This window comes from Cervus elaphus, chromosome 13 (assembly GCF_910594005.1).
Source record: "Cervus elaphus chromosome 13, mCerEla1.1, whole genome shotgun sequence".
In the NCBI taxonomy this organism is placed as follows: Eukaryota; Metazoa; Chordata; class Mammalia; order Artiodactyla; family Cervidae; genus Cervus; species Cervus elaphus.
Genome location: NC_057827.1, coordinates 70,935,595 through 70,961,662, shown reverse-complemented (window position 1 = coordinate 70,961,662; position 26,068 = coordinate 70,935,595). Strand labels below are relative to the sequence as shown.

Here is a 26,068-nt window from a genome sequence, read left to right as displayed (position 1 = left end):
TCAGCCTGGAGTGCGGGGGTGGGTGCACAAGCCTCAGGGGTGGGCCTGGCCGGTCCACTCCATCCCTCCTCCGCCCCTCTGTCCTCTCACAAGACTGGCTCAGAGCACCACCTGGTTTGCACGCGTGTGTGTCTGTGTGTGTGTGTGGGCACGCGTGCAGGTCACGTGACCCTGGACTCACACCCCCACCCAGCTCCCAGCAAAGGGGCTTCCCAGTGAATTCACAACCACATCACACCCAGGCTGGGAATCTCCTGCTCCTCCGTCTTCTGCTGACGTCACACCACCAATAAACAGCCCTTCTTCCCCAGCGGGATCCATCGGCACCGACCGGTCCACCAGCTCACCACTGAGGCGGGGGGTGTGGGGACAGGAGCCCCTGGCTCAGTGAGGGGCCGCCAGGAGTTTGCCAGGAGGGGTGACCTGGGGGGCCTCCACCCAGGAGTCTCAGAGGTGCCTTCAGGGATGGGGCAGGGCTGCATAAGGTGAGAAGGCGGCTGCGTGGAGGGCCATCACCGCCGGGGAGGGCAGGTTCCCCGAGGAGGGTCGCGGGTCCCAGCCCAGGTTCTCAGCCCTCAGTGGAGGGGCCAAGTGGGGAGCTGATGTGGAAGACATCTGGAAGCCTGTGAAGAATCGAGGCAGGAGTGGGAGGGGGTGGGGGGAGGACTCGGGGCCAGATCCCATACCGGGCGCCTGCCCCGGGAAAGCAAGGCTGACGGGACGGGCGGGGTGGGCCTCAGGGCCGAGAGGCTCAGGAAGGGCCTCTGCACCCCTGCGACCCTCCGCAGCCCCCTCGTGGGCCAGCCGCAGTCGTGGGCAGGGTGCCCGGTGCGTCGAGGGGACAGCCACGGGCCGCGGGCCGGCAGCCTCGCAGCTGGATGTCTTAGCGAGGCCTCATCCCGGCCACGCGCGCCGCCCGCCTCGGGGTCTTCCCCTGGGATTTGGGACTGGCCGCAAGACCTGCCCGCAGCGCTACTGGGGGGTGTTCATCGACATCGGGAGTGTCCCCAGCGGAAGCTGCGCCTGACACCGAGAGGGCGCTTAAAACGCAGAGCGTCGGTCCCGCTTCCTGCGGGCCTTTCCCCCGGCCCTGCGAGGACCCACCCTCCTCGACGGAGGCGCGTCTGTCCTGGCAGCGACCCCTAGAGGGCGCGCGCGGCTGAGCGCCCAGTGCGTCCGGCCTGCGGCCGCCAGGGGGCAGCACCACCCGAGATGGCGACTGCGGGCGCGGCGGCCGCTCTCCGGCCGGACGCTGACCGCGAGAGGTCTTGAGAGGGGAAACCGCGTCGCCGCGCTGGCAGGGCGTGCGGAGCCGGGTCTGAGAAGACGAGAAGCCGAGAGCGGCCCTGCGCCCGGTGACAAGCGCAGGTTGACGGGGACATCAGGCCGGCTCCCGTCCTCGCGCGAATCCGGAGAAACCGCAGGCGCAGGGGGCGGCGGGCCGGGCTGCGAGAGCGGGGGAGAGCCCGCCCGAGCGGCGGAGAGGGCGCAGGGCCGGCGGAGGCCTTGTCCCCGGCCTGCCGGCGCCTCGGATTTGCACGGGACCCCGCAGCGCTACTCCGAGGGCCTGGCCAAGAGCACGGAGAGCTTCCGTGTGGACGGATGTTGGGGCAGCATCATTCCATAAGCAAAACGTGGTCTATGATGAGAGCGACTGTCACTCACTTCTGACACCTGCTACCGTGGCGATGAGCCTCACAACGTGCAAAGTGAGAGGACTGCCGTTTGGTCCAGTGGCGAAGACTCTGAGCTCCCAATGCAAGGGGCCCAGGTTGGATCCTGGGTAGGGGAACTAGATGATGCTGTGATAGTGCTGCCCTCAATATGCCAGCAAATTTGGAAAACTCAGCAGTGGTCACAGGACTGGAAAAGGAGACTTTTCATTCCAATCCCAAAGAAAGGCAATGCCAACGAGTCTTCAAACTATGGCACAATTGCACTCATTTCACATGCTAGCAAGGTTATGCTTAAAATCCTTCAACCTATGCTTCAACAGTTCGTAAACCTAAAACCTCTGGATGTACAAGCAGGATTTAGAAAAGATAGAGGAACCAGAGATCAAATTGGCAACATCCTTTGGATCATAGAAAAAGCAAGGGAACTCCAGAAAAACATCTACTTCTGCTTAACTGACTAAACTAGAGCCTTTGACTGTGTGGATCACAACAAACTGTGGAAAATTCTTCAACAGATGGAAGTACCAGACCACCTTACCTGCCTCCTGAGAAATCTGTATGTAGGTCAAGAAGCAACAGTTAGAACCGGAAATAGAACAACAGACTGGTTCCAAATTAGGAAAGGAGTGTGACAATGCTGTGATTGTCACCCTGCTTATTTAACTTATATGCAGAGGACATCAGGAGAAATGCCGGGCTGGATGAAGTTCAAGCTGGAATCAAGATGCCGGGAGAAATATCAATAGCCTCAGATATGCAGGTGACACCACCCTTAGGGCAGAAAGTGAAGAGGAACTAAAGAGCCTCTTGATGAAAGTGAGAAAGGAGAGTGAAAAAGTCAGCTTAAAACTCAACATTCAGAAAACAAAGATCATGGCATCTGGTCCCATCACTCCATGGCAAGTAGATAGGGAAAAAATGGAAACAGTGACAGACTTTATTTTGGGGGGGCTCCAAAATCACTGTGGACGGTGACTGCAACCATGAAATTAAAAGACGCTTGTTGCTTGGAAGAAAAGCTGTGACAAACCTAGACAACATATTGAAAAGCAGAGATAACACTTTGCCGATTCAGGCCTATAGAGTCAGAACTATTGTTTTTCCAGTGCTCATGTACAGATGTGAGAGTTGGACCATAAAGAAGCGCCAAAGAATTGATGCTTTCAAACTGTGGTGCTGAGGAAGACTCTTGAGAGTCCACTGGACTGCAAGGAGATCAAACGAGTTAATCTTAAAGGAGATCAATTCTGAATATTCATTGGAAGGACTGATGAAGCTGAAGCTGAAGCTCAGATACTTTGGCCATCTGATGAGAAGAGCTGACTCATTGGAAAAGGCCCTGATGCTGGGAAAGATTGAGGGCAGGAGAAGAAGGGGTTGACAGAGGATGAGATGGTTGGCTGGCATCACTGGCTCTATGGTCATGAGTTTGAGCAAGGTCCAGGAGATGGCGAAGCATAAGGAAGCTTGGTGTACTGCAGTCCATGGGGTCGCAAAGAGTCAGACATGACTGAGCAAATAAACAACAATGACAAAGGGGAACTAGATCCCGCACCCACAACTACAGATCCTGTGTACCCAAAACAAAGATGGAAGATCCCACATGCCACAACTTAAATAAATAAAAATAAATTATTAAAAAAATCATGCTAAGTGAGAGGCCAGACTCAAAAGGCCACGGGAAGCATTATGCCATTTCTATGAGAAGTCCAGCAGAGGGCAATTCACAGGGGCAGAAGGAAGATGTGTGGTTCCCTGGGGCTGGGGGTGGGACAATGAGGGATCATAGCTGAAGGGTAGGGGCTCTTTCTGAGGGGATGAAAGTTCCTAACATTGACTGTGGTGAAGTTTGCGTGGATCTGTGAATACACTAAAAACCCTGGCTTGTACACTTTAAAAGGGTGAGTTATCTGGTATGTGATCATATTCCAATAAATCTGTTTAAAAAAAGAGAGACAGACAAACATCAGACCCCCTTTGTCCAGACTGCAGACGCAAGGCCCCTGAAGGGACAGCCCAGGGCCACTACAGCTCAAAGCAGGATGGGCTGAGAGGCCTCGGCCCCAGTGGCCCCCACATGCTCCCCAGTCACAGCGCCGGGCCCCACAGCCCCTGTGACAGAGGTTTCAGGCGCTGGGCAGGCAGGGTGGGCAGCATGGGGGGGCCTGTGGGCTGTGCCCTCAGCCCTGCCATGACCACCTCCCGGCCTTGCTGCAGGGCTGCCGTGAGGAAAGCAGGGTACCTGCTGTTTCTGCTGCTCAGGAGACCATGGCCTTCCTCCGCATGACCACTCCTGGCCCTCCTGGAGAGGACAGCCACCCGGCCCTGCTTGCCCCTCTGCCCTGAGTTTGGGCTCGGGTGGGCATCTTTCTGATAGAAATGTGGTGGCAGAGTAGAAGGGTGTGTGCTCATCTGCTCCTGCAAGAACTCCAAAATTACAACTCCCTGCTGAACAACCAGCAGCAGAATGCTGGATCCCACCAAAAAAAGACACCCATGTCCAAGGGCAAAGGAGAGGCCCCAAAAAGATGACAGGAGGGGCAAAATCACATTTAGAATCAAACCCCATACCCACCAGAGACTCTTGGAGGGCTTGAACAAAACGTGTGCACCAGGACCCAGCGACCCCACAGAGACTGAGCCAGACCCGCCTTTGAGTGTTTGAGTGTCTCCTGGGGAGGTATGGGTCAGCAGTGGCCTGCTGCAGGGGCTCTGGGTGCAACAGACCTGGGTCACGCAGCGTGTGGCATAAACGCTCTTGGACGAGGTTGTCACTAAACCTACCATAGAGCCACCGAGCAGACGACCCACAAACTGCAGAATAATTATACCAAATAAATTTTTGGACTGTTGAGAAAGTTCTAGGACTCACAACAGATTTCCCAACCTGGGCATCTGGCAAAGGGACTGAGAACTCCCAGGGAATTTTACTTTGGAGGCCAGTGGGATTTAACTACAGAACTTACACAGGACTAGGGAAACAGACGCTTGGAGGGCGCAGACAAAACCTTGTGCACACCAGGGCCCAGGAGAAAGGAGCAGTGACCCCACAAGAGACTGAGCCAGACTTGCCTGTGAGTGTCCAGGAGTCTCCAGCGGAGGCGTGGGTTGGCAGCGGCGGCCGCGGGGTTGGGGGCACTGGTGCGGTAGTGCGTGCGCTGGGCCTTTTGACGGAGGTCACCATTATCTTCATTACCTCCACCATGGTGAAGTCTCAGGTCAAACAACAGGGAGGGAACACAGTCCCGCCCAGCAACAGAAAATTGGATGAAAGATCTGCTGAGCATGGCCCCGCACATCAGAAAAAGACCAAACTACCCCTCAGTCAGTCTCTCCCATCAGGAAGCTCCCATAAGCCTCTTATCCTTATCCACCAGAGGGTAGACAGACTGAAAACCACAATCACAGAAAACTAGCCAATCTGATCACACAGACCACAGTCTTGTCTAATTCAACGAAACTATGAGCCATGCCATGTAGGGCCATCCAAGATGGATGGGTCATGGTGGAGAGTTCTGACAAAACGTGGTCCACTGGAGAAGGGAATGGCAAACCACTTCAGTATTCTTGCCTTGAGAACCCCATGAACAGTATGAAAAGGCATAAAGATAGGACACTGAAAAATGAACTCCCCAGGTTGGTAGGTGCCCAATATGCTACTGGAGATCAGTGAAGAAGTAACTCCAGAAAGAATGAAGAGACGGAGCCAAAGCAACAACAACGCCCAGCTGTGGATGTGACTGGTGATGGAAGCAAGGTCCGATGCTGTAAAGAGCAATATTGCATAAGAACCCGGAATGTTAGGTCCATGAATCAAGGTAAATTGGAAGCGGTCAAACAGGAGATGGCAAGAGTGAACATCGACATTCTAGGAATCAGCAAACTAAAATGGACTGGAATTGGTGAATTTAACTCAGATGACCATTATATCTACTACTGCAAGAATCCCTTAGAAGAAATGGAGTAGCCATCACAGTCAAGGAAAGAGTCTGAAATGCAATACTTGGGTGCAATCTCAAAAATGACAGAATGATCTCTATTTATTTCCAAGGCAAACCATTCAATATCACAGTAATCTAAGTCTATGCCCCAACCAGTAATGCTGAAGAAGCAAAAGTTGAATGGTTCTATGAAGACCTACAAGACCTTCTAGAATGAACACCAAAAAAAAGCTGTCCTTTTCATTATAGGGGACTGGAATGACAAAGTAGGAAGTCAAGAAACACCTGGAGTAACAGGCAAATTTGGCCTTGGAGTACAAAATGAAGTAGGGCAAAGGTTAATAGAGTTTTGCCAAGACAACGCGCTGGTCAGAGCAAACACCGTCTTCCAACAACACAAGACAATACTCCACCCATCACCAGATGGTAATACTGAAATCAGATTGATTATATTCTTTGCAGTCAAAGATGGAGAGGCTCTATACAGTCAGCAAAACCAAGACTGGGAGCTGACTTTCAGTTCATGAACTCCTTATTGCCAAATTCAGACTCAAATTGAAGAAAGTAGGGAAAACCATTAGATCATTAAGGTAGGGCCTAAAACAAATCCCTTATGGTTATACAGTGGAAGTGACAAATAGATTGAAGGGATTATATCTGATAGAGTGCCTGAAGAATGATGGATGGAGGTTTATAACATTGTACAGGAAGCAGGGATCAAGACCACCCCCAAGAAAAAGAAATGCAAAAAGGCAAAATGGTTGTCTGAGAAGGCCTTACAAATAGCTGAGAAAAGAAGAGAAGCTAAAGGCAAAGGAGAAAAGGGAAGCTATACTCAGCTGAATGCAGGATTCCAAAGAATAGCAGGGAGAGATAAGAAAGCCTTCCCCAGTGACCAGTGCAAAGAAATAGAGGAAAACAATAGAATGGGAAACACTAGAGATCTCTTCAAGAAAATTAGAGATACCAAGGGAACATTTCATGGAAAGATGGGCACAATACAGGACAGAAATGGTATGGACCTAACAGAAGAAGAAGATATTAAGAAGAGGTGGCAAGAGTACACAGAACTATACAAAAAAGATCTTCATGACCCGGATAGCCACGATGGTTTGATCACTCACCTAGAGTCAGACATCCTGGAATGTGAAGTCAAGTGGGCCTTAGGAAGCATCACTACCAACAAAGCTAGTGGAAGTGCTGGAATTCCAGCCAAGTTATTTCAAATAATAAAAGATGATGCTGTGAAAGTGCTGCACTCAACATGCCAGCAAATTTGGAAAACTCAGCAGTGGCCACAAGACTGGAAAAGGCCAGATTTTATTCCAATCCCAAAGAAAGGCAATGCCAAAGAATGTTCAAACTGCTGACCAATTGCACTTATCTCACATGGTAGCAAACAAAGATCAAAATTCTCCAAGCCAGGCTTCAACAGTACTTGAAAAATAAACCTCGAGTTGTTCAAGTTGGATTTAGAAAAGGCAAATGAACCAGACAGGCTGGATGAAACACAAGGTGGAATCAAGATTGCTGGGAGAAATATCAATAACCTCAGATATGCAGATGACACCACCCTTGGCAGAAAGCAAAGATTTAAAGAGCCTCTTGATGAAAGTGAAAGAGGAGAGTGAAAAAGTTGACTTAAAACTCAACATTCAAAAAACTAAGGTCATGTCATATGGTCCCAATATTCATAGCAAATAGATTGTGAAACAATGGAAACAGTGACAGACTTTATTTTCTTGGGCTCCAAAATCACTGCAGATGGTAACTGCAGCCATGAAATTAAAAGACGCTTGCTCCTTGGAAGAAAAGTTATGAACAACCTAGACAGCATATTAAAAAGCAGAGACATTACTTTACCAACAAAGGTCCGTCTAGTCAAGGCTATGGTTTATCCAGTAGTCAGGTATGGGTGTGAGAGTTGGACTATAAAGAAAACTGAGCACTGAAGAATTGATGCTTTTGAACTGTGGTGTTGGAGAAGACTCTTGAGAGTCCCTTGGACAGCAAGGAGATCCAACCAGTCCATCCTAAAGGAAATCAACTCTGAATATTCATTGAAAAGACTGATGCTGAAGCTGAAACTCCAATACTTTGGCCACCTGATGTGAAGAACTGACTCATTGGAAAAGACCCTGATGCTGGGAAATATTGAAGGCTGGAGGAGAAGGGGACAACAGAGGATGAGATGGTTGGATGGCTTCACCGACTCAACGGACATGAGTTTGAGCAAGCTCCAGGAGTTGGTGATGGACAGAGAAGCCTGGCATGCTGCAGTCCATGGGGTTGCAAAGAGTTGGACATGACTGAGTGACTAAACTAAAGTGAACTGCTCTCTGATTGACTATCAAGTTTCAGCCTGTACCAGAATCCCCTGGTGGGCCTGCTGAAACACAGCCAGACCGGGCCCAGCCCCACAATTTCTGAGTCAGCAAATTTGCATTCATAATGACTTCCTTGGAGATGCTGCTGCTGGGGGTACAGGCCCACAGCTTGAGAACCTCTGCCTTAAGCCAAACACCATTGGAATGGCATGTGTTCAATTCTGGCAGGTGAGAGGCGGGCCAGGACTTCAGTTTGCCTCCCGGAGGAAAGGCTCTCTGTTTCCCTATACCACCTGTGAAACTGAATGCAAGATCTGGAGCTACTGCAGCCACTCTGAGTCTCTGTGGGCAAAGCCACCTGAGCAGGAAGCCCACACACAGGGGAAGGCCTTTGTGCCCTCCACCTGCCCATCCCAGTCCTTGACCTTTTAAGGGTTAGTGGCATTTGGCTCCAGTCCACCACAGCTCTCGTCCCCAGGGCCTACTCCACATCAGAAGGTGTACTGGCCACATACCCTGAGCAGCCCCCTTCACCTCCTTCAGCTCTCTCACACTGCAACCCCTGCTGTGTCCCTCCAGTGTCATAAGGACATCGTTTTCTTTCCTTTATTATTCAGTTCACTTCAGTTGCTCAGTCATGTCCGACTCTTTGCATCCCCATGGACTACAGCACGCCAGGCTTCCCTGTCCATCACCAACTCCTGGAGCTTGCGCAAACTCATATCCAGTGAGTTGGAGATGCCATCTCATTTATTATTACATCCATGTATACTTATAGAAGTTGCCCTTTTCCTAAACATTTACTTGCCTATATAGACACCCATGAAATCATATAGAATTATTTTGTGTATATACTTTTATCCAGCTTTTTGTTTTGAAAGAATTTCCAATTTACAGAAAAGCAGCAAATAGTACTGTGGAATTAAAGAGAATAAAGTAGGAGGTGGGACTAGCCTGTAGGGGGCGCTCTCTCATCCACTAAACTAATTTAACTGTTAGTTACTCAGTCGAGTCGGACTCTGTGCCACCCCATGAACTGTAACCAGCCAGGCTCCTCTGCCCATGGGATTTTCCAGGCAAGAACACTGGAGTAGGCTGCCGTTTCCTTTTCCAGGGGATTTTCCCCACCCAGGTATCGAACCCGGGTGTCCTGCATTGCATCTGAGCCCCCAGGGATGTAGTTCAGTTGTTTAGTCTCTCAGTCGTGTCTGACTCTTTGCAACTCCATGGACTGCAGCATGCCAGGCCTCCCTGTCCCTCACCAACTCCCAGAGCTTGCTCAAACTCGTGTCCATCAAATCAGTGATGCCATCCAACCATCTCATACTCTGTTGTCCTTTTCTCCTCCTGCCTTCAATCTTTCCCAGCATCAGGGTCTTTTCAAATGAGTCAGTTCTTCGAATCAGGTGCCCAAAGTATTGGAGTTTCATCTTCAGCTGTCTGGCTCTAGGTGAGTGATCATACCATCGTGATAATCTGCATTGTGAAGATCTTCTTTGTATAGTTCTGTGTATTCTTGCCACCTCTTAATATCTTCTTCTGTTAAGTCCTTGCCATTTCTGTCCTTTATTGTGCCCATCTTTGCATGAAATGTTCTAATTTTCTTGAAGAGATCTCTAGTCTTTCCCAATTCTATTGTTTTCCTCTATTTCTTTGCACTGATCACTGAGGAAGGCTTTCTTATCTCTCCTTGCTATTCTTTGGAACTCTGCATTCAAATGGGTATATCTTTCCTTTTCTCCTTTGCTTTTCACTTTTCTTCATTTCACAGCTATTTGTAAGGCTTTCTCAGCCATTTTGCTTTTTTGCATTTCATTTTCCTGGAGATGGTCTTCATCCCTGTCTCTTGTACAGTGTCACGAACCTCCATCCATAGTTCTTCAAGGACTCTATCAGATATAATCCCTTGAATCTATTTGTCACTTCCACTGTATAACCATAAGGGATTTGATTTAGGTTGTACCTGAATGGTCTAGTGATTTTCCCTACTTTCTTCAACTTGAGTCTGAATTTGGCAATAAGGGGTTCATGAGCTGAACCACAGTCAGCTCCCAGTCTTGGTTTTGCTGACTGTATAGAGCCTCTCCATCTTTGTCTGCAAAGAATATAATCAATCTGATTTTGGTATTGACCATCTGGTGATGTCCACGTGTAGAGTCTTCTCTTGTGTTGTTGGAAGAGGGTGTTTGCTATGACAAGTGTGTTCTCCTGGCAAAACTCTATTAGCCTTTGCCCTGCTTCACTCTGTACTCCAAGGCCAAATTTGCCTGTTACTCCAGGTGTTTCTTGACTTCCTACTTTGTCATTCCAGTCCCCTATAATGAAAAGGACAGCTTTTTTTGACGTTCGTTCTAGAAGGTCTTGTAGGTCTTCATAGAACCATTCAACTTTTGCTTCTTCAGCATTACTGGTTGAGGCATAGACTTAGATTACTGTGATACTGAATGGTTTGCCTTGGAAACAAATAGAGATCATTCTGTCATTTCAGAGATTGCATCCAAGTACTGCATTTCAGACTCTTGTTGACTATGATGGCTACTCCATTTCTTCTAAGGGATTCTTGCCCACATTTCAGTAGTAGATATAATGGTCATCTGAGTTAAATTCACCAATTCCAGTCCATTTTAGTTCTCTGATTCCTAAAATGTCAATGTTCACTCTTGCCATCTCCTGTTTTGACCACTTCCAATTTACCTTGATTCATGGACCTAACAATCCAGGTTCCTATGCAATACTGCTCTTTACAGCATTGGACCTTGCTTCCATCACCAGTCACATCCACAACTGGGTGGTGTTGTTGCTTTGGCTCCGTCTCTTCATTCTTTCTGGAGTTACTTCTTCACTGATCTCCAGTAGCATATTGGGCACCTACCAACCTGGGGAGTTCATTTTTCAGTGTCCTATCTTTTTGCCTTCTCATACTGTTCATGGGGTTCTCAAGGCAAGAATACTGAAGTGGTTTGCCATTCCCTTCTCCAGTGGACCATGTTTTGTCAGAACTCTCCACCATGACCCATCCATCTTGGGTGGCCTTACATGGCATGGCTCATAGTTTCATTGAATTAGACAAGGCTGTGGTCCATGTGATCAGATTGGTTAGTTTTCTGTGATTGTGGGTCTCAGTCTGTCTACCCTCTGGTGGATAAGGATAAGAGGCTTATGGGAGCTTCCTGATGGGAGAGACTGACTGAGGGGTAGTTTGGTCTTGTTGTGATGTGCAGGGCCATCGGTAAATCAGTAAATCTTTAATCCAATTTTCTGTTGATGGGTGGAGTGGTGTTCCCTCCCTGCTATTTACCTGGGGCCAAACTATGGTGGAGGTAATGAAGATAATGGTGAACGTGAAAGTGAAGTCGCTCGGTCAATCCAACTCTTGGCGACCCCATGGACTATAAGCCTACCAGGCTCCTCTGTCCATGAGATTTTCCAGGCAAGAACACTGAAGTGGGTTGCCATTTCCTTCTCCAGGAGATCTTCCTGACCCAGGGATTGAACCTGTGTCTGCCACATTGTAAGCAGATGCTTTACCGTCTGAGCCACCAGGGAACCTCAAAGATAATGGTGACCTCCTTCAAAAGGTCCCATGCATGTACTGTTACACCCAGTGCCCCCAACTCTGCAGCAGGCCACCACCGACCCACACCTCTGCTGGAGACGCCCGGACACTCCCAGGCAAGCCTGGGTCGGTCTCTTGTGGTGTTACTTCTCCTTTCTCCTGGGCCCTGGTGCGCTCAAGGTTTGTTTCAGCTCTCTGAGTGTCTCTGTTGGGAATGCGGTTCCATCCTAAACGTGAATTCGCCCCTCCTACCATCTTGCTGGGGCTTCTCCTTTGCCACTGGACATGGGATATCTCCTCAAAGTTGCCCCAGCACCGCACAGCTGCTGCTCCAGGTTTGTAGGAAAGGAATATTTGAAAAAAAGTAACTTTATATGTGGTCAAGATGTCTAAAATTGAATTGCTATTACAAGGGTTTTTAAAATGAGCTTTCAAATCAGTAAAACTTATGTAAAACTAAAACAAGTTTCATATGCTAAAAGGGCTAGGTTTTCTTGAATTGTTGTCTACTTCTCATAAGAAAGTGTGAAAGGTTTTTCCTTACCTTTTAATCATCTGCTTAGAAAACCAAAATTGTGCTTTACCCAAATTATTTCCTGTGCTTCAGGTTGTCTTAATCAGATCTTTGATTACTTAAGAAAATGAAATCATCTTGGTATTAAAAGAGATATATTTTTCTTATAACGATGTCACTCACTCACTCAGTTGTGTCCAACACTGTGTGACCCCATGGAATGTAGCCCACCAGGCTGCTCTGTCCATGGAATTTTTTCAGGTAAGAATACTAGATTGGGTTGACATTTCCTGCTCCAGGGGACCTTCCAGACCCAGAGATCAAATCCATATCTCCTGCATCTTCTGCATTGACAGGTGGATTCTTTACCCCTGAGCCATATGGGAAGCCCTGTGTCTGTTTGAGTGTGTTAGTTGCTCAGCCATGTCCAACTCTTTTTCAACTACATAGACTGTAGCTTGCCAGGCTCCTCTGTCCATGGAATTCTCCAGGTAAGAATACTAGAGTGGGTAACCATTCCCTTCTCCAGTGGATCTTCCTGACCCAGAGATCAAACCCAGGTCTCCTGCATTACAGGCAGATTCTTTACCATCTGAGCCATCAGGGAAGCCCTAACTTTTTGTATTTGGCTTAGAAATCGTTTATCATTACTTTGGTCAAGTAGATAATTAATAATCATTTCTTAGTAGTCCGTGGTCCAGTTTAAGCAAATGTCCAAAGCCTTTTGACAAACTTTCCAAAAGCTCGGTTCTAAATGAAGGCTTTCTCACCTTGAACTAACTCCAGGCTCTTCCAGGAGGTCTTTGAAAAGCTCAAAGGATTTGTCACCTGGTAAAATATTAAACTAATCAGGCGTTTGTTGTTCAGTCCCTCAGTTCAGTTTCAGTTCAGTCACTCAGTCGTGTCTGACTCTTTGCAACTCCATGGACTGCAGCATGCCAGTCCTCCCTCTCCATCACCAACTCCCAGAGCTCGCTCAAACTCGTGTCCATCAAATTGGTGATGTCATCCAACCATCTCATCCTCAGTCGTCCCCTTCTCGTCCTGCCTTCCATTTTTCCCAGCATCAGGGTCTTTTCAAATGAGTCAGTTCTTCTCATCAGGTGCCCAAAGGATTGGAGTTTCAGCTTCAGCATCCATCCTTCCAATGAATATTCAGGACTGACTTCACTTAGGATGGACTGGTTGGATCTCCTTGCTGTCCAAGGGACTTTCAAGAGTCTTCTCCAACACCACAGTTCAAAAGCATCAATTCTTCGGTGCTCAGCTTTCTTTATGGTAAAGCTCTCACATCCATACATGACTACTGGATAAACCATAGCCTTGACTAGATGGACCTTTGTTGGCAAAGTAATGTCTCTGCTTTTTAATATGCTGTCTAGGTTGTTCACATCTTCTATTCCAAGGACCAAGTGTCTTTTAATTTCATGGCTGCAGTTACCATCTGCAGTGATTTTGGAGCCCAAGAAAATAAAGTCTGTCATTGTTTCCATTGTTTCACCATCTACTTGCCATGAAGTAATGGGACCAGATGCCATGACTTAGTTTTCTGAATATTGAGCTTTAAGCCAACTTTTTCACTCTCCTCTTTTACTTTCATTAAGAGGCTCTTCAGTTCTTCTTCGCTTCTGCCATAAGGGTGGTGTCATCTGCATATCTGAGGTTATTGATATTTCTTCCGGCAATCTTGATTCCACCTTGTGCTTCATCCAGCCCAGCGTTTTGCATGATGTACTCTGCATGTAAGTTAAATAAGCAGGGTGACAATATACAGCCTTGACGTACTCCATTCCCAATTTGGAACCAGTCTGTTGTTCCATATCCGGTTCTAACTGTTGCTTCTTGACCTGCATATAGATTTCTCAGTGTCTATGCTGAGAGCTTTGTACTTTCCTCCTCTTTAATAAATCCTATTCGTTTGCTACAGTGAATGTTTCATGTTCATGGATTCCGTTCTTTGGCTCCGTGAACAAGAACTTGGATTCCCGTCTCATCTTTGTTAAGCAAGTTTTCTTGGTTTTGTGGTTAAGCAAACCTGCTTTCTTGAATAATCATTAACTTACAGGAGTATTCCATATTCTTGGTGACTCATAAGCTTGCAATGCACGTCAGAATGAGGATGGGATCTTAGTTTTCCCACTAGGAACTGAACTGTCACCCCCTACTGTGGAAGCCAGGAGTCTTAACTACTGGACCACTAGGGAAGCCCCCATCCTTTGAACATGGTGAAAAGAGTTCCTTCCTCATTATCTTGTGCATGACTGGTATTATTTCTCACATTTGAGTGTTTTCCATAGATTCCAGTTCTCCTTAATTTTCTGGAATACTACAATTGCTGTTTTTAAATAGCTCGATAACAGCAATTCCTGGGTTCACCCATAAGTCTATTTCTATTATCTGTTGTTTTGGGTTTTTTTTTTTTTTTTTTTTTTTTTTGCCATTTTTGGTCTCGTGTCCTGGTATAGCTGTTAATTTTTTATTTTATGCTGAACATTTTGCTTGAGTAAGACTGAAGTCTCTGGAAGATATCACCTTCCTTACAGCATTCTGGATCTTTGTCAATCTGAGAGAGTAAATTGGCATCAAGCGAGTGTAGATTGAATTTGCATTGCTTTCCCTCCGAGGCTGAGCATTGTCTATCAGGCTGTGGTTCAGTCGCTCAGTATTCTGACTCTTAGCACGCTAGTCTTCCCCGTCCTTCACTATCTACCGGCGTTTGCTCAGACTCATGTCCATTGAGCTGGTGATGCCCTATCTCATCCTCTGGTTAAGGGAATCTTATTTTCTTTGCCCTGAACCCACTTTCTGTCAGTCTGTTCATCTCTGTTCCAGCTGTAGGATAATCTGCATATTAAGGAATTTAATCTTTGGTGCAGCAAACTTTCCCCTAGTTTTCCTCGTTTGACGTGCACACGTATGACCTTTGGAGTCACTGCAGTGACCTAACTGGACTTTCTATTCCCCAAACCTATAACCAGTTGCGAGTCTCCCGAGGCCGTCTCCTGCCTCCCTTGGAAGGAAGCCCCAGTCCCTGCACCCGGCCCACATCGACCCAGATCCACTCACGCCCCGGACGCTCTCCCCTCTATTCCCTTCCCTCCTCCTCAGGCGGCCATAGCCCTCGAGGCCTGTGTGGGCAGAGCCCCCATCCAACGTGAGCTCGCGCTACCCGTGAGGTGGGCGCCCCAGCGTCTACCCCTGGGCACTCTTCACGGGACACGGGAGAATGAAGGCTTCTCACTGCGTCACCACCGAGCCCCCGGCTTGCACTCGAAAAACGCTCCTTGACTGAATGGACTGAGGCTTTTGTACCCTATCCAGGTCCTTCCCACTAAAAAGTTAGCTTTTAAAAGAAGGCCCCCCACCCCATCCTCTCGCGCCCCGCCCCTCGGGAGACAGCGCAGGCGCACTGGGGCCGCGCGCGGAAACCTGGGAGCCGCCCGGGGCTGGGCGGCCTGGGGCGCGGGCCCAACGGCCAACGCGGCCGCGCGGGAACTCGCGCGCCAGGCCCCGCCCGCGGTTTGAACCTGAGGCCCCGCCCCCGCCCCCGGCCAATCAGCGGGCGGGGCGGCCGGCTCCACGGCGACCCTTTGTGGGCGCTGCGCGGCCCCGCCCCTGGCCCCGCCCCTCCCGGCAGCTCCTCCCTCGGCGGCGGCGCGGGTTGCGCGGGCGGCGCAGACGCTGGCGGACAGGTAAGCGTTCCGGCGTTTCCCGGGCCTTTGTGCGGCTGCTGGGCCTCGGCGGACTCGGTCGTAGGCGGGGACCCTAAACGCTTGGAGGGGTCCTTGGAGGGCTGTCCCGGACGGGAGACCCGGGAGGCTGAGGGTGACCGGGGGGTGCCCGAGGCGTCGGGCTCGGGGGGAACCTGGGGGCCGGAGGCACGTCGGAGAAGGGGCGTGGCCGTGGAGACCGACGTCCCCCGCCGGTTCTCTCGACGAGTGACCGGCCTCCTGGGGCTCCCTTGCTGCTGCCGCGGCCTGAACTTGGGCTGTCCCGCTCCATTTCATTCCACAGGAACGTCCCCTTAGCTTTAACTTAACTGGGGAGTCTTTTAAGGAGGAGAAACCCCTGACGTGGTTTCTCCACGTCCCCGGGCTCTCCGCGGGGAATCCCCCACGCTGTCTTCTTGCCTTGGACTTGGAAGAGGTCAGTGCAGGCCCTCATCCCCCCAGCACCCACAGTGACCCTCCAGGAAGACCTGTAGGGACCCTGACCCTGTTTGTAGCCCTGACCACAGTGCCCCGAAGCCGCTGCCCCTCTGTCACTCATCTGTCCATCCTTCTGTTCTTCCACCCACCTATCCATTCATCCTTTTATCTCCCCACCCATCCGTTTCTAGGTTTCCTTCCTAATCTGCATTTCTTTTAGAGCCAGCAGTGGGTGATAGGTGTTCGCAATGGAATGCTTAGATTTCATCATAGATCTTTTTAGCAGGACGCGGGTTTTGCAATACTGTCCTGCCTTCCAGAAATGGCCCAGGCCGAGGCTCCTTTTTCTGGAACCCCCGAAGTCAGGGCTGCCTCCCTGTAGTGGGCTGCGTGCCTGTGAGTGTTCAGTTTGAGTTCCTTTCCTTTGTGTCTCAGCTTTAATTGCTTTGAAAAGGAACCCTGAGGATGTTTTGCAGTGGTTTCCCTCCGCTGTACAGCAGAAGACCCAGCTTCTCTAAGAGCTGGTCAGGGGAGTGATGCCAGCCTTGGGTGGCCTGAAGCCACACTCGTCTGCTTCCCCGCAGCCTGGCCTCAGCTGCCCTGTCCAGCGGACACTGACGTCAGGGAGGGGAGCAGGGCGTGGGGGGAGGGCTCCCAGACCTTGTGTCCACTGGGTTGCCTGAGCTGCCCCATCCTGCCTTGGTCGCCGGACTAGGAAAAGTACCAGACTCGCTTCCAGAGGCAAGCCCGCCCTACGATTTCAAAAGCTGATTGTCCCCAAAGCAGGATGACCAGGAAGAGCATCCGCCAGGTAACTGCTGGGAGAGGCTGTGGTCCAAATAGCAGGTTTCCCTCTGCTGGAAACTCACCCTGTTTCCTCTTCAGGGGCCCTGTGTGGCTGGCACAGGACAACCTCACAGAGTTAACCGTTCTGTTGAAAAGAGCCAGGAAAGATACTGTCCTCTTACAAAGTTAAATATTGTATGAACTTCCTACATACAGTTGCTCTTTATTTTCAAGTTCCACCATGTTTTATAATTAAAATTGAAATTCAGAATGAAAAAAACAGTTACGACTTTCTTTTGAGAGAGAGAGAAGACGGCAGCTTTTATCTTGGGAAAAGGCTGGAAGTTTCCCTCAAGCTTGCTATTAGAACATATTCAGAGGCAGAGAAAGCTTGTGTATTTTATTCCAAGTAACGAAAGTTACTTGAGGGAGTTCCCTGGCAGTCAGGTGGTTAAGACTCCATGCTTTCACTGCCAGGGGCCCGGGTTCGAGCCCTGGTGGGGAACTAAGATCCCACAGGTCCCCTGATGCTGCCCCCCCTCAAAAAGAGATACTTGCAATTGACTTTTTAGTGCTAGCTTATGAAAACTCCAGAGAGGCAGTAGTGGAGGGTGACCCTACCACACCAGCTCAGAGGCAGCACTCTTAAGACTTTGTCTCGCCTGCTGCATCTTTGGTGAGTATTTCAAAGCCAGTCTGATATTGAGACAGCACTGGGACTGTTGATGTTGATTTCCCGTAAATACCTGAGGCTCACAGGGGTGAGTGCTCGCCCAGGGCTGAGGGCCATGGTGACTGTCTCTTCCTGGCCCTCCTCCTCTGAGTCAGCGGTCTGCATCTCCCACCGGCTCTCGGTGGGGGCCACAGTGTGAGCTGCTAAGGCACAGGGACCTACCTGGCTGTGCCTGGCAGGGTGCCCCAGCGGGTGGGCGTGGCACCCCCTGGCCCCACTGCCACCCGGAACTCGAGGCCTGTTCCTCCCTCTCGTTTTCCTCTGGTGGAGCGCTGGTCCGGAGGAGGCCTGAGGGCCGTGCTGTAGAGTGGGGATGGGGGTGCCTCTGGCAGGTGGCTGCCCGGGGAGGTTGGGGGGTTTTGGGTGGGTGGCACATGAGGACTGGGGCCTCGGGGTTTAACCAGCTCCGTGGCGAGACCTTCCCACCGATTGCAGAGGTGGGTAATGCCCCACATATTTTTGCTCAGCACTCACCGGTGAGTCAGGCTCTGCAGTTAGGACAGCCTGGGAGGCTGGGGCCTTGTGTCCCCCTGTGTTAGGAGTTCAGCGCCCTCCGACCACAGTCTGGGCTGAGCAGGGGCTCCGCTAGGCAGGCTGGGGGTCTGCGTCCCCTCCTCTGCCCCGGCATCTGTCAGGGTCCCTCAGGACCATCCTCTGTTCAGACTTGATCCCAAACACAGATGTCTGAGGAGGGGACCCTCGCAGGCCACCTTCTGGGGTCACCCTGACCCCACCCTCTGACACAGCCTCAGGGATAGGGCAGTGTCCAAGGGCTGCTTCCTTCCGTAGTAGTCTGCCAACATCTTCCTGGGTAGAGCGTAACACAAATTAACAGTTGCTTAGGCTTTGGAGTGTTTGAAAGGAGTAATTTAGGCCAGCTCTGTCCTGGCACGCCCATCGGGGTGCACAGAGGCAGTAGCTGGTGGTTTAGGTTTATCCTGGTAGCCGCCGCATCACCTTGTTTACTGACGCACTTTTGTTTCTGATGAAGGTGTAATTAGTGCAGTCACACAGATGTTAGCTGTGCAGTTCAGTGAATTCCGACAAATGCCTCCTCTCTGACCCGTGCTCCTGAAGGGGCTGTGCTCCTGAAGGGGCTGTGTTCCCGCCATCCCAGGGAGTTCCTGCCACTCCCAACTCCTCAGTGGCAACAGCTTGGGTTCCCTCTCCTCTTCTGCGAGTTCATGCGCACCGAGAGCACAGTTCCTGTGTCTCTGTCCTTGCCTTGCTCCTCAGCGGGTGTTTCAGTCCACCGAGGAATATCCTTGCATCTGTCTGTGGAGTTTTCTTACTGCATAGTACGCTGTCCTCGGGTACAGCACACTTCACCCAGTCACTAGCTCACTTGGAACTTTACGGGACATTCCATCCGCTGGCGGGGCGGGGGGTTGGGGAGGAGTGTTCTGGCTGCTGCAGGGACCGTCGGTGAGGCATGGGTGACTCAGCAGCCGCTGTGACGGCAGCACGGGGGAGATGCGGAGGGGGCAGGGGCTCTCCTTCCTTGGGGGCAGCTTGGCAGGATCCCAGCTGCTGCTCCCGCGATGCGCCAAGTCAGTGCTGGAGCTGGTGGCGCCTCATCTGCCCCCCGGAAGGCCGAGGACATGAACCCTGGAGAGACCAGCAGGACCATCGGGGTGTTCTGTGTTGTGACAAACACTTGGCTGTCAGAAGTGGCGGTAAAGTGCCGAGTAGCTGGGAAGGAGTGATGAGCGTGGAACGGAGGGCGTGCCGAGAGGCAGATGCGCCCAGGAGAACGTGCCCTGGAAACTCCAGGAAGACGGCCTGACAACTGGTTGCCAAGCATCTTTGCCCTGTGCTTTGGCTTCTCCCCCATCACCCCCAGGGACCACGGACGAGAACTGGGCCCCATGCAATGAGCGCAGTGCTGTCTTCCGAGCCGCTGTGGGGCTGCCCCCAGCACACCGGGCTGGGGCAGGGGTGAGGGCAGCAGCGGCGTGGGGGTGCTTCCGGGGGGGTGGGGGTGGGGGCTGGGGGCCGGATGACTGGCCAGCGTGCTGGCCATGGGCACGTCCTGCGCAGCTTTCTCCAGCTGGTCCTCTGTAGGGAGTGAGACTGAAAACCAGGAAGCCTGGGCTACTGACGGAGCCTGGGCTGGGGAGGGCGGCGGTCGTCGGGCGTCCTGGGCAGTCTGACAGAAACCTACTGTCCGCCCGTCGGGTGGTGGGAGCGGGCTGTGTCCCGGGCTGCTTCCCGTGGCGGCGGCTGAGTGTCCTCGCTGTGTGTTCGGTCTCGGCGGACAGCGGGAAGGCTGCCCTCTGGCCTCTCCTGCTGGTGCTGCCCCCATGCTGAGGGCACCGAGCTGTCGCCTCCCTGAATTTAGTGCCTGGAGTGGGGGGCTCCCCCGGGTCGTGAATTCAAGGGCTGGCCATTCTGAGGACCCCTTGAGGAAAGGGAGGTGGTATCTGAGGTGCCCTGTGAAGCCTCCTGGCTGTGGTCTCGGACCCATCTCTGCTGGCCCAAGTGGCTGCTGACCTGCCCTAGACCTGAGCTGCAAGGGGCCTGTAGGAGGGTGGCCCGACTTCCTCTGTTGCTGAAGTTGAGCTTAATTGTGTTATCTGAGGGAGTTTTGTTTAGGCTCTAAATTATCTTTCTTTTTCTGTCCAGGCTGTGCAGCTTGCAGGAGGTTAGTTCCCCAGCCAGGGATGGGACCTGGGCCCTCAGCAGTGAGAGCTGAGAGTTCTAAGCCCTGGACACACACCGGGAAATCCCCGGGGACCTAGGTTAAGTCAGTGGTCGTGCAGAGTCAGGATTTGAGATTAGCTGGAAAGACGCTCGAGGTGATTCGTTACCACAGAGAGAGGAACCCTTGAAGCTCGAGTGTTTTTCCCGAACACAGGATGACTCGTTCAGTTCAGTCGCTCAGTCGTGTCCGACTCTTTGAGACCCCATGAACTGTAGCACTCCAGGCCTCCCTGTCCATCACCAACTACCGGAGTCTACCCAAACCCATGTCCATTGAGTCGGTGAAGCCATCTAACCATCTCATCCTCTGTTGTCCCCTTCTCCTCCTGCCCTCAATCTTTCCCAGCATCAGGGTCTTTTCAAATGAGTCAGCTCTTCACATCAGGTGGCCAAAGTATTGGAGTTTCAGCTTTAACATCAGTCCTTCCAATGAACACCCAGGACTGATGTGCTTTAGGATGGACTGGTTGGATCTCCTTGCAATCTAAGGGACTCTCAAGAGTCTTCGACACCACAGTTCAAAAGCATCAATTCTTCGGCGTTCAGCTTTCTTTATAGTCCAGCTCTGACATCCATACATGACCACTGGAAAAACCATAGCTGACTAGACGGACCTTTGTGGACAAAGTAATGTCTCTGCTTTTTAATATGCTGTCTAGGTTAGTCATAACTTTTCCTTCCAAGGAGTAAGCGTCTTTTAGTTTCATGGCTGCAATCACAATCTGCAGTGATTTTAGAGCCCCCAAAATAAAGTCAGCCACTGTTTCCCCATCTGTTTGCCGTGAAGTGATAGGACCGGATATCGTGTGACATAATTTATATTAACTCTCAGTATGCTTAGAAATCTTAAGCCCGTGACTTTTACACAAGTAACTGGGGAAGAAAGACTGTAAAAGTTGAATTTGTAGCCAAGACAAAACACTTGAATCCTTTATCACTGGAAGTCACTGAGATACTTTTCCTGGGTTCTGGTGGTGAGCCGAAGCTGTTGATGAGCGGGCCTGTGCAGGCTGCCGTGATGGGCTTGGCTTCCGGATCGTCCCGATGAGTTAGACCTGTTTGCTGTTCTGGGGAAGCATCTTGTGAGGGGTGTGCCGTGGTCACTTCGTTTTTGTAGGGTTTTTTGGCTGTGCTGGGTCTCTGTTGCAGCAGTCGGGATCTTTGATCTTCCTTGTGGCATGTGAGATCTAGTCAAGGCATGCAGGATCTAGTTCCCTGACTGGGGATCAAACTTGAGCCCCCTGCACGCGGAGCTCAGGGTCCCAGCCACTGGGCCACCAGGGAGGTCCTGGGCGCTTAGTTTTTGCCCTTTCTGTTTTGGAGTGGTTGCAGGTCCACAGGAAGTTGTAGAGAAGTGTCCTGGAGGGGCCTCCTTGCCTCCCTGCCTCCTGGTGTCTGCGTCCGCTTGCGCTGCCTAGCCCGGCAGCCCCTGCAGGAAACTGGCCTCTGAGCAGCCTCGGCGCTGGTGGGGTCGTGTGTGCGTGTGTCTGAGTGTCGTGTGCCCGCGTGGGGTTCTGAGCAGTCGGGGCTCATGCAGCACCTCCGAGGTCCCTATGTGAGCTGTCCTGGCCCCAGGGAGCCCCCTCTGAGTGGTAGGATCCTTATGGAGGGGGCCGGCCCTGGGCCACCTGAGATGAGCTTTCTTGTGCCACGTGACCCCCTCGAGGCCCATCCGAGTCCCCACCGCTGGGCGGTCCTCCTCTGCGTGGTGGCATCTGAGCGGTCGCGCCCGCTCCCTGAAGGGCTTGCTCCCCAGCTTGGGGTTGTCGTGAGTGGAGTTGCCGTGAACATTCTTGTGCGTGTTTTCACATGAACGTTGGCTTTCATTTCTCTGGGATAAGTACCCAAGAAGTCACGTACTTTTAAAAAAGTTCTTTAAATGTTAAATGCAGAGGAGGTGAGAGCTGTGATACTGAAAGGAGACTCGGAGGACAGGGGACCTTTGTGCTTAAGGTGGGGCTGATGGTAAGGGCCGCCTTAACTCTGAATGGATAACTCAGGTGGATTTCTTGAAATAAAAATGTTGAGATACTTTATGAACTTGAGAGAGGGTTTGTACATTACAGCTTCACTTTGTTCCTGGAAGGAGGGACCCTACAGGGGGCTTGTGGGGAAACATGGGCCCTGGCTGCTTTCTGCTCCAGCTTTAACGTCCCCTGGGGTCTCCTAACTTAGAGCCTTTTCAGAAGGGCAGCTTCCTTGTTTTTCTGCCTCTGAGAGCAGAGGTGCAGCAGGTTGGCTGTGTCCGGTCAGCCTCGGTCCAGGTGAGGCCCAAGAACCAGCATTTTCATCCAGTGGTGCGCTGTGGTGTCCACTCAGAGCCATAGACTGCTCCAGCCCCTGGTGGACCCCGCCCCAGCCCTGGAAGGACCTGGGCCTTCCAGATGCTGAGGACGGAAGGAGGAGCGGGTGCAGCGCAGTGCGTCTGCTCCGTCCACGCCCTACCCCCGACCCCGCTGATACGCGTTACCCCCGAGGTCCGAGCCAAGCTGCGGCAGAATCGGCGGGAACCCTGCAACGGGCTCAGCAGCGTCTCTCGTCTCCACAGGGCAAGATGTTCGCCCGCGGGCTGAAGAGGAAGCGCTCGGAGGAGGAGGCGCCCGCCGACCGCCTGCAGCGCCAGTCGCTCCTGGACATGTCACTGGTCAAGCTGCAGCTGTGCCACACGCTGGCGGAGCCCAGCCTGTGCCGCTCCGTCCTCATCGCCAACACGGTCAGGCAGATCCAGGAGGAGATGACCCAGGACGGGAGCTGGCGCCTGCCCGGGCCCCAGGCCCCGGGGCGGGCGCCGCGTGACCGCCTGGTGTCCACGGAGCTCCTGTGCCGCTCGCCTCGGGCGGGGCCGCCCCCGGCCCCCGGCCCCGCAGACCTGGCCTCTGCGCTGCAGGCGGCCCCGGCAGCACAGGCTCCCGGAGTTGTGCCAGGAGGCCCCTGGGACAGGGCCGGCCCCGGAGAAAGCCGAGGGGGCTTCCCCAGGTCTCTTGATCAGGTGTTTGAGACGCTGGAGAACCACGGCCCTGGCGCCGTGGAGGAGCTGTTTTCCGACGTGGACGCCTCCTACTACGACCTGGACGCCGTGCTGACGGGCATGGTGGGCGGCGCCAAGTCGGGCCCGGAGGGGCTGGAGTCCTTCGCCTCCGCGGCCGCCCCACCCCCTGGCGCTGGCTGCAAGGTGGACCTGGGCGAGCTGGACCACGTGGTGGAGATCCTGGTGGAGACCTGAGCGGCGGCGGAGCGGTGCGTCTGTGAGACTCACGGAAACAGCCGGCGTTCGAGGCTGTGGGTGCCGGGGGCCCGCCTCTGTGATCGGGAGAGCCCCCGGAGCAGCGTCCGGCGGCCCCGCCCTCCCAGGGTGGGCGGCTTTCCCGCGGGCGGTCGTGCCGCCCTGGGCCCTGACCGGTGCCCTGAGACAGCCCCGCCAGAGGATGCCAGCCGCATCCGGCCTCATCCAACTTCAGATGGGTGAATTTTCTAAAATTAAGTTTTATATGTTTGAGGCAATATTTTGTCTTAAGATACATTTTTTAACTTTTTATACTTTGATCACTAGATTTTTTTAGCTATTTTCTTAAAAGTATATTTTTTCTATAAACATGGTCTGCTGCTACATTAGAAACTTAGAGCCTAAACAGTTGCAGTCGGTGTATTTCATTTTTTTAAGGTTTAAAGAACACTGTTCTTTTTACAAGGAGCATCACTGCCTTGAGTCTGCAGTGTCCACGCATCGTGATTTCCACTCTGGACTTGGGTGTGAGCCTTGCCCATAGGCCCTGCTGCGGTCCGAGCGAGGTCCGGGTCAGAGGCCTTGCACGTGATGCCTTTACCAGATCTGCTGCATAACCATGTGTCTGTTGGACTGCAGTGTGGGTTCTGAAGGGTTTATTCACCAGATCTGCCTCGTGACCACGAGTCTGTTGGACTGCGGTGTGGGTTCTGAAGGGTTTTATTTATGCCTGTTTATGTGTAAGTGTCTTCGGGGCTGAAAGTCAGGTGCGCTCTGCCTGGAGACCACTTGTACCCGAGGTCTCGGGTGGTGCCTCCGAGGGTCTGCGTCTAGGGACCCCTCCTGCACAGGTTTCCCAGCACAGCCAAGCTTCCTCCTACAGTTGCTGTCCTCCAACACCCCTGCCTGGCCGGCTGCTGGACCCCCACGCACTGGGCCCACGCACACAGAGGCTGCTCTGAGCCGCTGTGTTTGGGGAGGGCGTCTGTGCACCACTGCGTTGGAGGGTGTTCGCATATGCTCCTTTAAACCGGTGCTGGGACAGAATCTTAATCTTGAACTTAAGTCTAGGACTGAAGGAGTCCTGGGCATGTCATTACCGTGGCTCCTCCGTCTTGAGGGTCGTTGACGGTGGGCTGGGCTGTGTGTCCTGTGCCCGGGCATCCAGACCGCCCACAGCGTTTAGATCTTTATCACTGGTTTACAAGTGAGTCTGCTCACTCCCCACTCCACCCCACGTTTCCCACTTCTCGTGCTTTTTCTTCCTCCTCCAGCCCTTACCCAAGAAGACTTGTTTGCTTAGTATCAGCGATTACACCTCATTTTATTAAAGAGTTATCTAAGGGAGTGGAGTGTGTTGTCAGTTACCTGTCAGACGGCGTCCTGCGGTGGACTCCTGCCTCGCTCAGCCCAAGCGGGGCCTGTGGGGCGGGCGTGGCGTCACGTGGGTGTGGTGGCCCCGGCTTCTGTGGCAGGCGGCAGGTGGGGACAGCCCTTGGGGGTTGAGGTCGGGAAGCTGCGGGTGAGACGCGGGCTGTGGCTCTCGACGTCCGAGGGCTGCTCCCTCCAGATTTTGAAGGTACTCCCTTGTGGAAAGTAGCTGACGTGGATGTTTGTAAGCACATCTGACGCGGTACTTTGTGTCCTGGTGGCGGTTCTGTCTTCGGAACACGCGCTCCGTGTCAGGGCGGCTGCAGTGTTTGTCCTGCAGCCTCTGCGGTGACTTGGGCTTTGGCTCTAGGGTCCCTGTCTGTGGATGCGGCTGAGCCCCCAGTCTCCTTTCTGCACCTGCCAGCGGCCCACTCACATTTCGGGAGCCTGCTCAGGGTGCTGATGGCCCAGTGGTCCTGGGTAGGCTGAGATGGGGCCCGCCTGGATACCGATTCCCCTGGAAGTGTCAGGTTCCCCAGGGAGGAACAGTGGTTAGTTGCTGGTGATGGATTTGAATGGAGGTGCAGGACTAGCGATGGGGAGCGTGAAGCTTTAAGTTCCTGTGTGCACCTGTTCATAAACTCTGCAAAAAAGGTGTGTTGGCTGCAATCCTAAGGCTTTTGCCTTCACCCCACCACCTCATGACCCTCTCCCCGAGGCCAGGCTGGTTCTGGGCTCCAGATAAGGAAGCTGGGTTTTCAGGGGGAGATGCTCAGTGCGTGTTTGCAGCTGTGGAGAGGGGAGATTCCCGAGGGGCCCAGCCCTGAGGGCGGTTCACACCAATGGCTAGTCTTTAACATTGAAAGAAGCTTCTGAACCGTCCATAGGAAGCATACACTGGGTTATCTTTAAGGACAGTAAGTGATAGGAGACTATCATCACATGAGAAGGTGACTCAAAAGTTCACAGGGAACGCAGGGTAAAGTGTTGAGGTGTGTCAGGCAGTGATTAATCTCAGTTCCTTTCCTTGCATTTGTGAATTTCGAGGCACGCACAGATTTCCTTGCCTCCCCCAGGTTTTGACGCTGTG

At 52.2% G+C, this 26,068-nt stretch overlaps 1 protein-coding gene across 1 annotated transcript; it reads left to right on the top strand.

Moving 5' to 3' along the window:
- Window positions 1-1,688: 1,688 nt before the first annotated feature.
- CDCA4 (cell division cycle associated 4) lies at window positions 1,689-24,954 on the top strand. Its single transcript, XM_043921572.1, has 4 exons — window positions 1,689-1,709; window positions 15,123-15,185; window positions 15,410-15,706; window positions 22,933-24,954. The coding sequence occupies exons 1-4, from the start codon at window positions 1,689-1,691 to the stop codon at window positions 23,605-23,607; spliced, it is 1,056 nt and encodes a 351-aa protein (XP_043777507.1). The 3' UTR covers window positions 23,608-24,954.
- Window positions 24,955-26,068: the final 1,114 nt, after the last annotated feature.

Coding starts and splice junctions, on each gene's coding strand:
- CDCA4 (XM_043921572.1), top strand. CDS start 1,689: ATGAGCCTCACAACGTGCAAA. Junction 1,710..15,122: donor TGAGCCTCACAACGTGCAAA/GTGAGAGGACTG, acceptor CCTCCTCCTCAG/GCGGCCATAGCCCTCGAGGC. Junction 15,186..15,409: donor AACGTGAGCTCGCGCTACCC/GTGAGGTGGGCG, acceptor GCCCCTCGGGAG/ACAGCGCAGGCGCACTGGGG.